This window comes from Gracilinanus agilis, chromosome 1 (assembly GCF_016433145.1).
Source record: "Gracilinanus agilis isolate LMUSP501 chromosome 1, AgileGrace, whole genome shotgun sequence".
NCBI lineage: Eukaryota > Metazoa > Chordata > Mammalia > Didelphimorphia > Didelphidae > Gracilinanus > Gracilinanus agilis.
The window spans coordinates 252,821,233-252,836,970 of record NC_058130.1 but is presented as its reverse complement, the minus strand read 5'-3'; the positions used below and the strand labels follow the sequence as shown (position 1 = coordinate 252,836,970).

Genomic DNA, 15,738 nt, shown 5'->3' with positions numbered 1-15,738 from the left:
TGCCAAGGCTGCTTGACTACTCAGAAGGCTTAGATGACATGGAAACCAACAACTCTATTGCTTCTAGAACAAAATTGCAAACAAATTGTTTACAATTTAAAGGCCCTCCCAATCTAGCTCTAGTCTGTTTTTCCAAGCTGATTCTATAACTATTCCCCCTCACATACCCTAAGCTCCAGGCAATGTAGCTAACTTGCTGTCCATCATAAATGGCATCTCTATTTCTCATCTCTGTGCCTTCATACAAACTGTCTCCCAATCCTGGACTACTCTCTCTCCTCATTTCTTGGAATCTCAAGCTCCTTTCAAGGATCAACTCAAATGCCTTGGCTTTCAAGTGATCTTTCCTCATTGGGATGTTTGCAGTGACCTAAAAGCAGGTCTTGAGGAGGTAGCTGATGATAAGAGTTGGTTCTCATTCTAATCTTTAAGCTGCTATGCAAGAAGGGTAAACATGGCAAAGACAATACCCCTACAGAAAGCAGGAATTAAGAAACTTGAAAATTGTTCTTTCAGGGCTAATGTCTGGGTCCTCTTAATTTAATGAGAAATGTTAAAACTATGAATCACAAACATTAAAATACTTCCTGATTAGTTAGAATTTCTCTCAAAGGTGCTATTATAATTTCCACAGTTTTTAATTTATCTTCATTTGAAGCTCCATGAGGGAAATTGATCATATTCATTTGAGGAAAAAACATGAGCATTTCAGATTATGACAGGAAGGTAAATATAAGAATTTATCATTATCCAAAAAAGCATATCCTTGAAAAAGGAAAGCTATTATTACTTTCAGTATTATATAGCTAACCCTAAATTCTCCTTTTTAAGTGGCATGTTTTGGACCATACTATGTCTGGCTAGCTGGCTAAATAAATTGCTGCTTACTGGCATTTATATAGCTCTTTAAGGTTTACAAAGCATTTTACATAAGTTATCTCTTTTGATCCTTGTAGAAACCTTGAGTATTAGAAGCTATAATCAATCCCAATTTACAGATGAGGAATCTGAGCCTGAGAGAGTTTAAAGAACTTGCCCAGGGTTACACAGCCCAACCTTTGATTTAAATAGTCTCTACTATCTCTATACTAAATAGATCTACTATCTTCTTCACTGTCAGTTCAATTTTCCTGAAAATAAACTCAGGTCAGAGGAGTTTGATTTATTCAAATTTCCAAAGAACCTTGTTGGGCTTGAGAAATGCCATCCACAGATTTTTCAAGGCTGTTCTGACTAACTTACCCTTTTTATTTCAAATTTTCCTGAAAGGTACAATGATTGCCTGTTAAATATGACAGTCAAATCAGGAAGCTTTGCAAATGAGATAAACTACAAAAATCATAGTAGGAGAATAATAACATTTCAGTAAGAGAACAAATTATGAGCACAAAAGCTTATTACAAATGAAAACCAAACAGAGATTCTAATTAATCTCACATAAGCTAATGAGACATTTGACTGAGTTCTATTTGGTATAGATGATGTTGTTCATTTACAATTCTGGAAATCATTTGGATTGAGATTGCTAGACAAAATGCTAGACAAATTTTACTTCTGATTTACAAATTCATTTCTGAAAAAATTGGCTTGGTCTTTCTCCTAAGCAATCTTCAGAATGGATTGGATGAAATTCAGTTGCACACAAAAGATAAAGTTGTTTGTTTCTGCACAATATCCATACTGTGGCTTAAGAGTTGTTGTGTGCAGATGCAAAGCATGGAATCCTTGCAAAGGTACAGGGAGACCCGAGCCTCACCCAGAATTCCAGGGGACCCTGCTGGAGAACTTTGGGTTAGGGTCTCCCTGTACCTTTGCAAGGATTCCATGCTTTGCATCTGCACACAACAGAGTATAGGGAATTTGTTAGTGCTCCTTTGATTCACAGTAACTCAGCTCCAGGGAGACTCCAAACTAGTGTTCAGCTCAGGGTCTGAAGTGAATTTCTCTGACATCCTATGGTTTTTACCTGACTCTTAAGACTGGTCCTATTCTCTGAGGTACCACCTCACACCAAGCAGATTGGCTAACATGACAGCAAAGGAAAGTAATAAATGTTGGAGGGGATGTGGCAAAATTGGGACATTAATGCATTGCTGGTGAAGTTGTGAATTGATCCAACCATTCTGGATGGCAATTTGGAACTATGCCCAAAGGACTTTAAAAGACTGCCTGCCCTTTGATCCAACCATACCACTGCTGGGTTTGTACCCCAAAGAGATAATAGAGAAAAAGACTTGTACAAAAATATTTATAGCCACGTTCTTTGTGGTGGCAAAAACTTGGAAAATGAAGGGATGCCCTTTGATTGGGGAATGACTAAACAAATTGTGGTGTTTGTTGGTGATGGAATACTATTGTGCTCAAAGGAATAATGAACTGGAGGAATTCCATGTGAACTGAAATGACCTCCAGGAATTGATGCAGAGTGAAAGGAACAGAACCAGGAGAATCATATAGACAGAGATGGATACACTGTGGCACAATTGATTGTAATGGACTTCTCCACTAGCAGCAATGCAATGATCCAAAACATTTCTGAGGGACTTATGAGAAAGAATGCTATCCACATCCAGAGAAAGAACTGTGGGAGTAGAAACACAGAAGAAAAACAACTGCGTCAGTTCACCACATGGGTCGATGGGGATACGATTTGGGATGCAGACTATAAATGATCACCCTAGTGCAAATATCAATAATATGGAAATAGGTCTATCAATGGCATATGTAAAACCCAGTGGAATTGTGAATTGGCTATGGGAGTGGGGAAGGAAAAGGGAAGGGAAAGAATATGAATCATTTAACCATGAAAAAATTATCATAATTAATCAATACAATAAAAATAAATTTATTTAAAAAAAAGAATGGTCCTGTACATTTTTTCCATTTAGTCAGTCCATTCCTAGGTAAATAGAGTCTATGAAAGGTATATGTGAAATATTGTTAAATTAAGGGCTCAACATTAAGCAAAATTTTCAATTAAAGTTAATTCATTCTCCAGGAAGCAACTAAAAATGAGTCTTATTTAATGGCTGGTTTTAAAAAATTATTCTCATTAGTGTAATTGAGAATTCACAAACATATCTACTTTGGCCTTGGAGCTATGAAATCATAACAAAGCCAGCTTTGTTACTACTTTCCCTGAGGAAAAAGGAATGGTCAGAAGTTGCCCAGGAGGGCAAGTCACTTGACCCTCATTGCCTACCCTTGCCACTCTTCTGCCTTGGAGCCAATACACAGTGTTGACTCCAAGACAGAAGGTAAGGGTTTAAAAAAAAAAAAGTTTCCCAGGAGGGGTGGCCATCAGAAAAAAAAAATACAAGCATGCTGAGAAGTGGTTGTAAGCAGTATTGCTACTAGGACACAGGAAGAAATTTCAGTGAGGCAAGTTTTGGGGGACTGAGGGATGGGGTAGGAGGATGTGGGGGGAGGATGGGAACTAGGAAGAGGCTGTAGCTCTCCCTATTTGGCATGACCACAAGGTGAAATTCTACCTCCCTGTGGGTCTCAACTCACTCTGACTCTTATGTATAGACACACATACAAAAACACACACACACACACACACACACACACATACACACACACACACACATATATATAAGGCACATAGCTCATTCCACACATCTTTAGTCCATTTACTTTCTATATTTGCTAAATGTTCTCAAAAAGGAATCAGTTTCTCTAAGACAATGGTTTCTAAACTTTGTCTCAGGACCCCTTTACATTCTGAAAAATTATTGAGATTCCCCCCTCCAAAGAACTTTTGTTAATGAGGGTTAGAACTACTGATTTTTTTTTACCATATTAGAAATTAGAACATAGCATTATTATGAAAATGGTTTTGACCTTGTGGGGCCCCACACAATAAGAATGCTTTTCTAAAATATAGTCATTGTGTATTTGTCTGTTTCCTTGGGGAGAAAAGTAAAAAGAACTCAATAGGAAACTAGAGCTACCCTGGGGCACAGAGAGAGAAGAGGGGAAAACTTTTTCTATGGTTGAAATCACTAGATAGGGGCTTGAGAAAAACAAAAAGGATTTTTGGTGATATCTATGATTATAGCTCCCCAAATCAGGGAAAAGGTTAACAAATATGGAATCATACTTAGAAATGAAGAAATCAAAGCTATCAATAATCATATGAAAAAATGCTCTAAATCACTGTTTATTAGAAAAATTCAAATGAAAACAATGCTGACTACCACCTCACACCTATCAGATTGACCAATATGACTGTAATGGATTCATACCTAGAACCAAAGGCATGGTAGGATGGCGATTGGTAAGTAAGTCTAAGCAGGGGAAGCCCTTCTCTGAGGCAGTGGCCAATGGCAAAACCTTTCCTACTTTTTGATTCCAGGAAAGCTTAAAGAGTCCCATCCTGGGACCCCTTTTCAAAATGAGCAAAATGGATGGAAGTGATTAAGGGAAAAGCCAGCCCATAGAGTCCTGAAGGAAAGATCTGAGAAAGAATGGTTTTGTCTACACCAAGGTCAAGATCAGAGAATACTAGTAGTTTTCCTTTGCAGTCAAACAAAATCATATCACCAAGACCATAGTTAAATGTGCAATAGGAATGTTAGTGCTAATATCAGTTTTGATTATATTATATTAAAAAAGTTTTGTACAAACAAAAACAATGCAACCAAAATCAGAAGGGAAACAACAAACTGGGAAAAAAATCTTTATAACAAAAAAATTCTGACAGAGGTCTAATTACTCAAATATACAAGAAGCTAAATCAATTGTATAAAAAATCAAGCCATTCCCCAACTGATAAATGGGCAAGGGACATGAATAGGCAATTTTCAGATAAAGAAATCAAAAGTATCAATAAGCACATGAAAAAGTGTTCTAAATCTCTAATAATTAATTACAGGCAAGTAAATTGTTAAAGGGCACAGTGGCATAGTGGATAGATCATCAGACCTAGAGTTAGGAAGACCTGAGTTCAAATCTAACCTCAGACACTTCCTATCAGTGTGACCTTGAACAAATCATTTAACTCTGTTTGCTTCAGTTTCCTCATTTATAAAATGAGCTGGAGAAAGATACAGCAGACTGCTTCAATATCTTTGCCAAGAAAACCCCAAAAGGAATTGTGAAGAGTTGAACATGTCCATAAAAGACTAAACAACAAAAAAACTGTTAAAACCACTAAGTGCTGGGAAGTAGCCTATAAATTGCTTTTGAATGGTCTCATTTTAATGAACAACATGTATCAGAAGAAAAATTAAATTATATCTCTTTTGCTTTCTTATTACAGAGGTGATTCATTCAATTCCTAATTAAATGATGAATCAGTCATTCAAAATCCCCTTCCTTATTTTCTTTCTTCCCCAAAAGGGTATCCAATAATAGTTAAAATATCTAATGATATATCAACTGAGCTTTCTTACCTCCTTTTCCCAATCCCTAAAACTTATCTCCCCATACCTGCCTTGAATAATGTAGTCAACTACCTTCATTTCACTTTGGCTGGTCTTTATCCTTTTTTATAATAAGAAAAGAAATCCTTGAATTTTATTCGTTTCAAAGAGCTGAGTCTGACTTAGTCAAAACTGTGAAGCAGGCAAAATGTATCTTCCCTCACCAGCCCTTCTGTATCCCATTGTTTTCACAAAGATCTGGTAAAAGGAATTAATACTGAAGTTTTATTGACTTGATATGATATCCATAGAAGGATTATCTACATTTTAACAGAGGAGGCAAGAGTTAACAAATGCAGTGAATCCTTTGTAGACACTGTAGTCCCTCGATCTATTGGGTACTCAGGGGATTTCTTCTAACACGTCCTCAAATCACACCTTAATGATATAGAACAGTGATGGTGAGCCTTTTAGAGACTGAGTGCCCAAACTGCAACTCTCACAGGGTGTGTGAGTCCTACCATCTTTCCTCAGACAGGGGAGGGAGGAAGAGTTCCCATTGGACTGCTGGATAGAGGGGTGGGTCATGTGAAAAATGTCCTCAGACATGTGTGGAGAGAGGGAAAGGAGCAGCCCCCTTCAGGCACACATGCCATAGATTCACCGACATGGATATAGACCTATTCTATCTACTCTTTTTTTTAAGCCATTGCTTTCTGTCCTAATAACAACTCCAAGACAGAAGAGCAAGAGCTAAGCAAACAGGGTTAAGTGATTTGCCAAGGGTCACACAGGAAGTATTTGAGACCCAGGTGCTCTCTACTCCAGACTTGGCACCATGCTACCTGGCTGCCCCTATTCTATCTATTCTTAAAGTAGACTCTATTTACAAAGCTTCATTAATGAAAATGACATTTATATAGTATTTTGAATTTCTTTGACTTAAGGTATTGTAAAACTATTAAATATTATAATAAGAGCGAAAGAAAACCATGCCTTTTCTACATATATCATAGAATTTAGAGCTGGGAGGCACCTTGGATAGCTAGTTCAGCCTCCTAATTTTTTACAAATGAAGCCTTGAAAGGTTAAGTCACTTGCCCATGGTCATGGAGGGCTAACCCAAGCCTTCTGACATCAAATTCAGCAGCATTCTGTCCTCTGCCTCTCTAGAATGGAACACATGGTCTGCTTACATAATGAGAGACAGCTATGTTTGCTCAAGGAGGTTCAAATTCCAATTAGCATAAATATTAATTTAGAATTTTTAGGCCACAACTTGCCTACACATAGATAGAAATGTGAGACAGACAAATTAGCACTGTGGCTTCTTTAAATGAGTGTCTATTTCATCTCTTAAAATTTATTCAGCCAAAGCTCTACAATGTGATTACTGGAGTAGGTGGTAGCTATTCTGGCAATAATCACAAGGCAATAATCACCTAACAGATAAATTTCAGAATTTTTTAAGTTGTCACACAGACCACAAAATAAGTTAGGTTTGTAAAGAGTGTGACTGTTGTATAAAGAGAACATTACTGAGAACTGCTTTGTGCTTTTAATGCACAATTGGAAGAGCACGTGATACCTGCTCATTCAGGAAGCCTTTCCCATTGACAAAATCTTTGAATAATTACTTAAAGTTCTAAAAAAATGTTTTTAACATTTTTAAATTTAGTCATTTAAAAATGACTGCAGAAATTTTCTGAAACTACTGAGAGATCTCTCCATGTTAGGGACAGCACCAATAGCTTTGATGTTGGAAATACCATATAAAAACTCAAACTATACATTCGGTAGAAAGAAATGCTATATATCCAAGCCACAAAATGTATATTAATGAGAGTCAGAAACAGATTTTCTAATTTGAGATCTTTTTTGTATGTGTGGTTTTGATAGAGGCTTGGAATGATTTTTAAATTATTAATAGCTGGATAATATGTCCCCAAATCCTATAGAGGCACGAAAGGAAAGTGAATTTGATCTGGTTTTCAACAATAACATCTAAAAGAAATCAGAAGTAGAATATTTTAACTATGATGAAGTTAACATCCAATAAGAACAAGGGGGACAAAATTTTATAGTAAAACTGAAAGAACCCATTACTTGTACAATACTCCTCAGGGAAGATATGGACTAATTTCTTACATGGGAAATCTGCTACATCTACAGCACTCTGACAGGGCTTAATTTTCATTCAATTTGTCAATAATTAAAATCAAACTAGTGAAGTAGAAAATATACATGAAGTGCTTCTCTATGATGCCAGAAAACAGAATAATCCACAAGTGAAAATGAAACATACTTGATGTGAGCAGAAAAATTAACAACTTTTCTGCCTCCCAATTTCCCTATAAGGATTAGTTAAACTCTGAACTCTCTTTCAGTCTTTTTTTTTTAAACCCTTACCTTCCATCTTAGAATAAATACTATGTTTCATGGCAGAAGAGCAGTAAGGGCTAGGCAATGGGGGTGATTTGTTAGGGTTACATAGCTAGGAAATATCTGAGGCCATATTCAAACCCAGGACTCCCATCTCCAGGCCTGGGGCTCTCTTCACTGATCCATTGAGCCCCTCTTCAAGTTCTAATGCTAGTGACATTTTAGGAGGAGCCCTTGCAATGTATGATTCAAATTTATTTCCCATTCATAAGCAAAAAATAAATGTCAATAGGATCAAGTGATCCCAATTTTTCCAAAAAGAAGTTTATTGGCTTTATTTATTTATTGACTATTCTAGAGGAAAGAATCACAGAATTTCTGGGTCTAAAGGGATGCTTATAAACTTCAGCTGCCTCAAAATCCCTTCTACAACATAACCTACAAATGATCGTCCAGCTTCTGCTTGAAGAATGTCCATGAAGGAGAATCTCCTATTTCCTGAAGGAGTCTATTCTACTTTTAAATAGCTCTAATTGTTAGGCTAGATGGTGCATTGGATAAAGCACAAGGCCTGGAGTCAGGAAGACCCCAGTTCAAATCAGGTTTAGCTGTGTGACCTTGGACAAGTCATTTAACTCTGCCTCAGTTTCTTCATCTGTAAAAAAAGTGAGCAGGAGAAGGAAATGGCAAATCACTCCAGTATCTTTACCAAGAAAATCTTTAGTCAGACAGGTCTGAAAAAATGACTAAAAAAAACCCCAATAAATTGTTAGGAAGTTTTTCTTTGCATAAAGCCTAAATATGCCTCTTAGCAACTTCTACCCATGACACCTATTTCTGCTCTCTGGAGTGACAAAGAAAAAGTTCAAATCCTTTCTCAGTGATGGCTCTTTGTATACTTGAAGATGTGCTTCCCTTCCTTTAACCCAGCCCACTCCCACTTCTAGCTAAATATTCCTGGTCCCTTTAGCTGAATCTCATATATGAGCTCAGAGCCCTTCATAATCCTAGTTGGCCTCCTTTAAACCCTCTTCAGTTTACTGTAGCACTAAGTAAAAAGACACTGAGGCAAACTGAGGCATGATTTTTCTCTAGGGCAAAATAACAATTTATTAACAGTAATACATGTAACTGTTAATAAAATAGGTTAGACTGACCCTTTTTTTGTTAAATCAGTGATCAAGGGGTCTGAAAAGACCAGATTTATTATGAGACCCAATGGGGGGAGGGGTTGTCTGGGGGTCACTGAAAAGCCTCAAGGTTAGCTTCAGCTGGAGAAAAGTGAGTTGGCTTTCAGGTGTGGCTAATTATGTCCCTCCCTGACAATTAAAGGAGGCTAATTGCTTTTTAGGCTTCAGCTGTCTCTAGTAATCTTGGCCAGAAAATCAAAACCACCCCAATCAAGATAGAAATAATGCTAATTTGGTGTGACCTGTTCTTGGTCCAAGATGGATCTTTGTCATCATTGCTTTTTTTCTCTCAGGCTTTCATGGACCATCTTTTTTTTTTTTTTTTTTAAACCCTCATCTTCCATTCAGTACTATGTATTATTTCCGAGGCAGAAGAGCCTCAGACACTTACCCAGTTGTGTGACCCTGGCAAGTCACTTGACCAAGACTACCTAACCTTTGCTGCTTTTCTGTTTTAGAATTGATACTAAAACAGAAGATAAGAGTTTCAAAAATAAATAAATAAATATAATCAGGCCAACTAAGTCTTTTGTTTACATCTAAATTCTCCATGGTCATACAGACACTTTTCCTATGTTTTTTAAGCAAAAACCTTTTGTTGCAGGTGTAGGGAATAGAGAAATACCATTTTTAACATTTAAGTTACAAATGATGCTTCATTTTTTGAACTTCTTGGATTTGCACTCATATTTACAGATCGAAATGGATGAAAGTGAAATGTTATTCACTAAAAACTACTGGTTTATTTTTCCTTTATTTTAAGGGAACTGGGAAGAGAGAGGAAAACATGGCAGAGAATCTATTAATTAGTGGCTTGGAATGAGTACATAGAATGCTAACAAAATTGAATCTGGGAAGAACTGTAATATGATAAAGCTGAAGAATCTAAGTTTCTGAGAGAGGAAGGATGGCTAGTCTTTTAACTCCTAGCACACAGGCATAGTGCCTTTGCACATGGAAGGTATTTAATTAATAACGACTTGTTAAATTGAAAATTCTGCTACCCTGTCCCCAAACCACCCTAAATGGCTCTCCATTGGACAGAATGACTCTGGACTTTGTGATTTGCAATTCAGCATTCCGATATACAAGTATATTGGCTCTGTTATTATATTCACATTCATCTGGTCCAGTCCCATATGAGGCAATCTTTGAAATGCTGATTCCTTCAACCATTTCTTTTATCAACCATGCTAATAGTTTCTGGATGTTAAGTTCCAACCCAATTAGCTTTTCTCTGACTGCTCACCATGTGTCATCTTTGCCTCCTAAAAAAACCTAAAACCACCTTCCCAGGAAAGTTTTCTCTCTCTCTCACCCTTCCACAAAAAATAGAAAGGGCAGCAAACTAACTACTTGTACCATAGCAACCAGGGTTAAAAGCAGTATTTTGTACTTTTGAAGCTCATCACTAGTGTGAAGAGCATTTTTGTGTTTGTGTTAGGTAACAATTGGTGTTACCTAATCACTAATCTAGAAGCTATCAGTTACCTTTAAGCTTCTTTTTGCAGGGCTTTTGCCACCCTTTTTAAATCCTTATCATTCAATGCCAGCTGGCTTTTCTTTATTCCTGGGGTTCTCTGACACAATAACTAAATGGTAAATGAGTTTCTCCTAATAGGAGTGAGTTTTTTTCATTCCTCAGTTTCCAGATGGTACAATATTCCTTCTTCTAAGAAGCAAAAAATGAACTTTCCTTTCATTTCCTTCTCCTCTGGGAGGAGATTCACAAGAGAATCAGAAACCCACAGCTACTGAGTGATATCTGTAGCTATTGGCAGTGGAATATTTCTGGGCTGACTTGTAAGGAATAAGAGAGCTGCTAAAGGGAAAACCTGGTCCATAGTTGTACCAAAAGAATTCTGTGACTCTCTACCTAGGAGAGTACCACATGCTTTTTTTCCCTCCTTTCCTATAAGTCTATAGGACAGCATCCTACAATAGGAAAAGTGAATGTGGCTGAGTCAATCACTCTACTGGTTGTTTTGTCTTAAATGTTTAATGTTTCATTTATTAGATAATTATTTAGTTCAGATCTGCTTCTTGATACCTGGCAGACAGACCACCTTCCTCATCACTACCAGCAACAACAGTTTTCCAAATGTCACCGATAGGCAGGTGGGCTTGAGAACGTTGGGAGTGGCAGTGCCCCCCAGGCAACCTACCCTACTTTCATATCCAGTTCACAAAGTCATTGTCTGTGAAGGCAACTCTCCAGGTTCAGCCATCCCCACCAACAGTCAACAAACTGCCACACACAAGATGGACCAATTGGCTTCACTGAAGTAATGAGGTGCCCAGAGGTAGAGACACAAGGCACATTAAACTACCATCAACACTCCCTAATCACCATCTCCCCTCAGATCTTGATGAAGACAGCCTAGGACCGTGAGTCCTAGAGTCTTGGGAATAGCAATACTTCCAGCCCAGTGTCCTCAGCCACGATCCTGGGAAGCTGACCCTGTAAAGATGCAGCCTGGTTACTGCTCCTGTAAGGGCTACAACCACAGCTACAAGAAACCTAGAAAGGAAAGTTTTTGCCACCAAAGATCTTGGCACTGTCAAACAGTTCAATATCAGAAACGAATATGAGTTTATCAGTGGAAATGGCATTAAAGAAGAAATATTAACATCTGATCTGCTGCAGTACCTTAAGAACCATGGGATCTTTCCATCTGACTTCCATGTGTTGTCCTCTCATTAGAACATGGGTTCCTCAGTACTTAATGGGACACTTTATACATAGTAAGCGCTTAATGAATATTTTATTCAGTCTTCATTTAATTATTGATACTTTCCTATTCTCCTATGCTGAAGTTTTTCCCAAGCTTTGATTAAACTAATTTTTATCCCAACTAAAAAATGAGCAGCCTATCTTTTTGTTCAGGTGATTAACAGTTAAGTTTTACTCCTTGGCACCATGGGGATAGCTATTGCTCTAAGGGCAAATTTCTTCTACTGAGCAGGAGAGGGATCTTTTCAGAGGATAGGGAAAGAAGCTGGGGGGAGTGGGGAAGTGGCCACTGATAATTAATATGCTAAGACTTAAGTTACCAGCATCGAGGTAATACTATTTGCAACACTATATTCATTCTGATACAAAAAATAAATTTTAAAAATTTAAAAAACCTATCACCTGGTGGCCCTGCCTCTGGTGATTAGCCTCTTCAACCTTAGCTAGGCTGGGTCTTGGAGAACACATATTCTGTTGGTCCTTGGCCCATATTTAAAGCCTCTGAGTCTGGTGGGACCTGATGGAGCAAGTGCTTCATTAACAGAGTTATTACCTTTGCAATCCCAGGATGCACCAGTACTTTATTCATATTAATGCACATTCCTCTACTTCTAGATACAAATACTTGAACAAATCAAATGGGCTAACAGGTATGTAGCTAACCTTAAATCTGTAAATTCCCTTATTCCTTTCTACTATGGGAAGACGAATAGTATGGTGCTAAATGTGTCTAGGAAAAAGCATTAATTCAAAGTCATCTGCATAAGTATTAGTGCATATTGAATGGGGGGGCAGGAATTTTAGCAGTTTAGGAACAAAAGTGGAGCATTAACTTACTGACCTACATTCCTGTTTTGTTTTCTTTTTAACTCTTACCCTCTGTTTATAGAATTGATACTATATTGATTCTAAGGTACAAGAGCAATAAGGGCTAGGGAGTTGGGGCTAAGTGACTTACCTAGGGTCACACAGCTAGAAGTGTCTGAGGCCAGATCCTCCCATCTCTAAGCCTGGTTCTCTATTCACTGCTACCTAACTGCTCCTTGAACTATATTTTTATGCAAAGAAATTTCCTTCAAATTTGAAGAAGGCAGGTTAACATTATTTTTAGAAGGAAGCCCATATGGAACACCAGTGTCACTTCTGACCAAGTGACCAAGTCCCACAGTCCTTCAAATATGTTATGGGATTGGGTTAGAGTGTTTTGTTGAATCATTTCTGGAGTCAACATAGTGGTCACTTTAGCACTACCTTGAGTGTGGAGGGGTTCACTGATAAGAGCCATTTTTAGCAGCACAAGGAAACCACTGAGGCAAGGACTTTGAAATGGCTTTGAGTAACTTTAGTACCAAAGGCAGCTCAGGGGATTACATCATTTAACATGACAAATCAGGGACATATCATTTCACTGATTCTACTGGACCACGGTTAGAGCAGTAATGTATGTTGACCATATGAGAATCTATTTTATAAGGCACTGCCTTCCTGGTACAATAAGAATCAGGCTTCATAAATCAGAGATGTTGCCTAGATCACATCCTTCCTGCCTTCCTGGACTCTTGAAGGTGCTCTAAGAGTGTGGACAGAAGTAGGGTATGACCATTCTGATCCCATGGGATCATCTATTCAAGGCAATGAAGAAATGAGTACCCATTTGTCTTCACAACTGCTCTAAATTTCTCAATGACATTCTGTTTTTTTTTAAATTATGGATATGGACATGTTTTCTAAAACAGAATGAGTAATGATGGAAAACAGCATAACTGGGAAAGCAAGCAGACCAAAGGAAATGCAACACATACATTCTGAAAGTACCACTGAAAAAAATAAGTTATCCAATAAGCCCAGTGACAACACCAAGCACTCACTGCACATAGATGTTTTATACATAGGTCCCTCTGGTAAATCAGGAATCAGGTATCTGGAAACAGGCAAACAATTAGACTCAATTGATTAAAAACTCATCTTAAGGACTAAATTTTTACTTGTTTAAAGACGTGCATTTGAGCACCTCTCACAGCACCTTGCTATTCTGCACACACCGGACAGCATACACCAGGTCCCTGAAGATGTTCCCTTCCATCTTGGCATGGCCCTGAGAGCAGACAAAGACCCCCCCTTTCCCATCTCTGAAAAGACACTTCCTAATGAGGCAGCCCTGTAAGGAACAGGCAAGGGACTGGGCCTCACTGTCTCTCTGAAGCTCCTGCTGCAGAGTTTTCAATTCCAGGCCTTTCTGGAGGTTGGTCAATCCAGTGGTTTGTGGTCTGCAGAGGAGAGACTTGGCCAACGTGTGGTTCAGACTGGGTAGCTGGTGGGAGAATTTGTACAAGAACTGGTCTTCAGGTTCATTTTCACTGCTAGAGCTATGGTCGCTATCAATGGAGTCAGCATCATGGGCAGTCCTCTTCCCATCCCTGGCAGAGCAGAGGTCCCTGTTAATTTCATTCTCCTTCTTAAAGTCTTTTTCACATGCTCGTGGTGATTTTGAAGTTGGAATGAAGTTGCTCTGGTTTTCACCTATAACAACCTCACAAGTCCTTAAGTTTCTTATGGGCATGTGCCCTAAGTTTTCATGGTTTGATGGGTTAAAAGGTTCTGAATCTTGGGTAGCTAATAAAGCAGAAGAGGACCTGACTAGTCCCATTAGATGCTTATAGGCCCAGTTCCTATCAGAGGATGGATGCCCTTCAACAGTTACAGAGGCAATTTCACTCCCAACAAATTCACAGTTTTCAAGGACACAAAGGGCTACACTATGAAGACTGATGCTGGCTTGATTAAAGGTACAAAATTTAACTTGGCAGGTTCCTGGAGCATGAATTTGCAATTGCCCATTCTCAAAGTTGCAGTTGTCAAATTGGACATGACCTGAAGATACCTAAAAAATGGAAAATAAAAAAAATGAAAACTGTAAAACAACTAGGAATTTCCCTGCCATATTTCTGATCTTTTCCCTTTACAAAGGAATTGATTTCATTCAAATAACTAATGAATTATGTATTTATTAGCAACGTATGAACCTCTGTAACCTGACCCACCTCTCACACTCATCAGAATGATGACTTCAGAATCACTTTTTTGGTTCCACTTACATGCTTCTAAGTACCATTTATAATCAAAGAGAAAAAATTTAAAACTAAACATATGTGTCTGCCTCTTCCCACCCCCACTAAGTTCTAATGGGCACAAACAATACCTCCAGAAACAGAAGGGATATAATATATCTTTAGCCCTTTCCATACAACTAGGAGTCCTTGCAGTAGTTTTGGAGTTGAAGTATGGAATAATTCATAGAAGCAATCAATGATGATGGTAGGTAGGGCTCTAATAAATGTGTCCCAGCTTGCCAATTTGAACACAGGAGACTTCTTCTTATTTGCAGACACCATGAAATTAATACCCTAGACCTGACATGCCTTGAAAATGCAAAAGAATCGTGTCAGGGAAAGTGAGAGTGGAAATACAGTCCCCCTGGTATCTAAATATAACATCATGAATTCTTTGGGCTGAGTATTTAAAGGGCAGGAAGGGAACTAGAAACAGAACCTCTTGGTTTAGAATCCACTCCTTAACTCCCATTATAGTGAGGCCATTCAAAGCCTTGTGGATTTGGTCTTAATAATAACAGTAATAACAGCTGACACATATAATGGCGTACCGACTACAGAGCTCTACAACTTTATCTAAGTTTGGGATTACTATAAACGGCTTCAAGGACTGGAGAGATTCCCACAGTAGAACACTGTCATGGGCATTTACTCAGGTAATGCCATGCTAGAAATCTTTTGTTTTCTGTGAATTGGCCATTCTTGCCAGTGCAGAGCTTTGAAAAGGGCATTAAACTTTTACTGATACCTAAACCTAGCCAAATAAGAAGCAAAATAAGGTGAGTTTTTATTTTTGTTCAGTCATGACCAAGTCTTTGTGACCCCATTTGGGGTTTTCTTGGCAAAGATACTGGAGTGGTTTGCCATTTCCTTCTCCAGTTCATTTGACAAATGATGAAACTGAGGCAAACAGGGTTATGTGACTTGCCCAGGGTCACATAGCTAGTAAGTGT

General features: G+C 38.2%; 1 protein-coding gene across 2 annotated transcripts in view; it reads right to left on the bottom strand.

Annotated features, from left to right (window-relative positions):
• Positions 1-15,738, bottom strand: part of FBXO10 (F-box protein 10) — a 67,861-nt gene that overhangs the window by 45,774 nt on the left and 6,349 nt on the right. For both annotated transcript variants that reach the window (XM_044660956.1, XM_044660948.1), the window contains one exon: positions 13,699-14,556. In XM_044660956.1, coding sequence (XP_044516891.1) covers positions 13,699-14,556 — 858 coding nt within the window. The remainder of the gene's footprint in view (positions 1-13,698; positions 14,557-15,738) is intronic.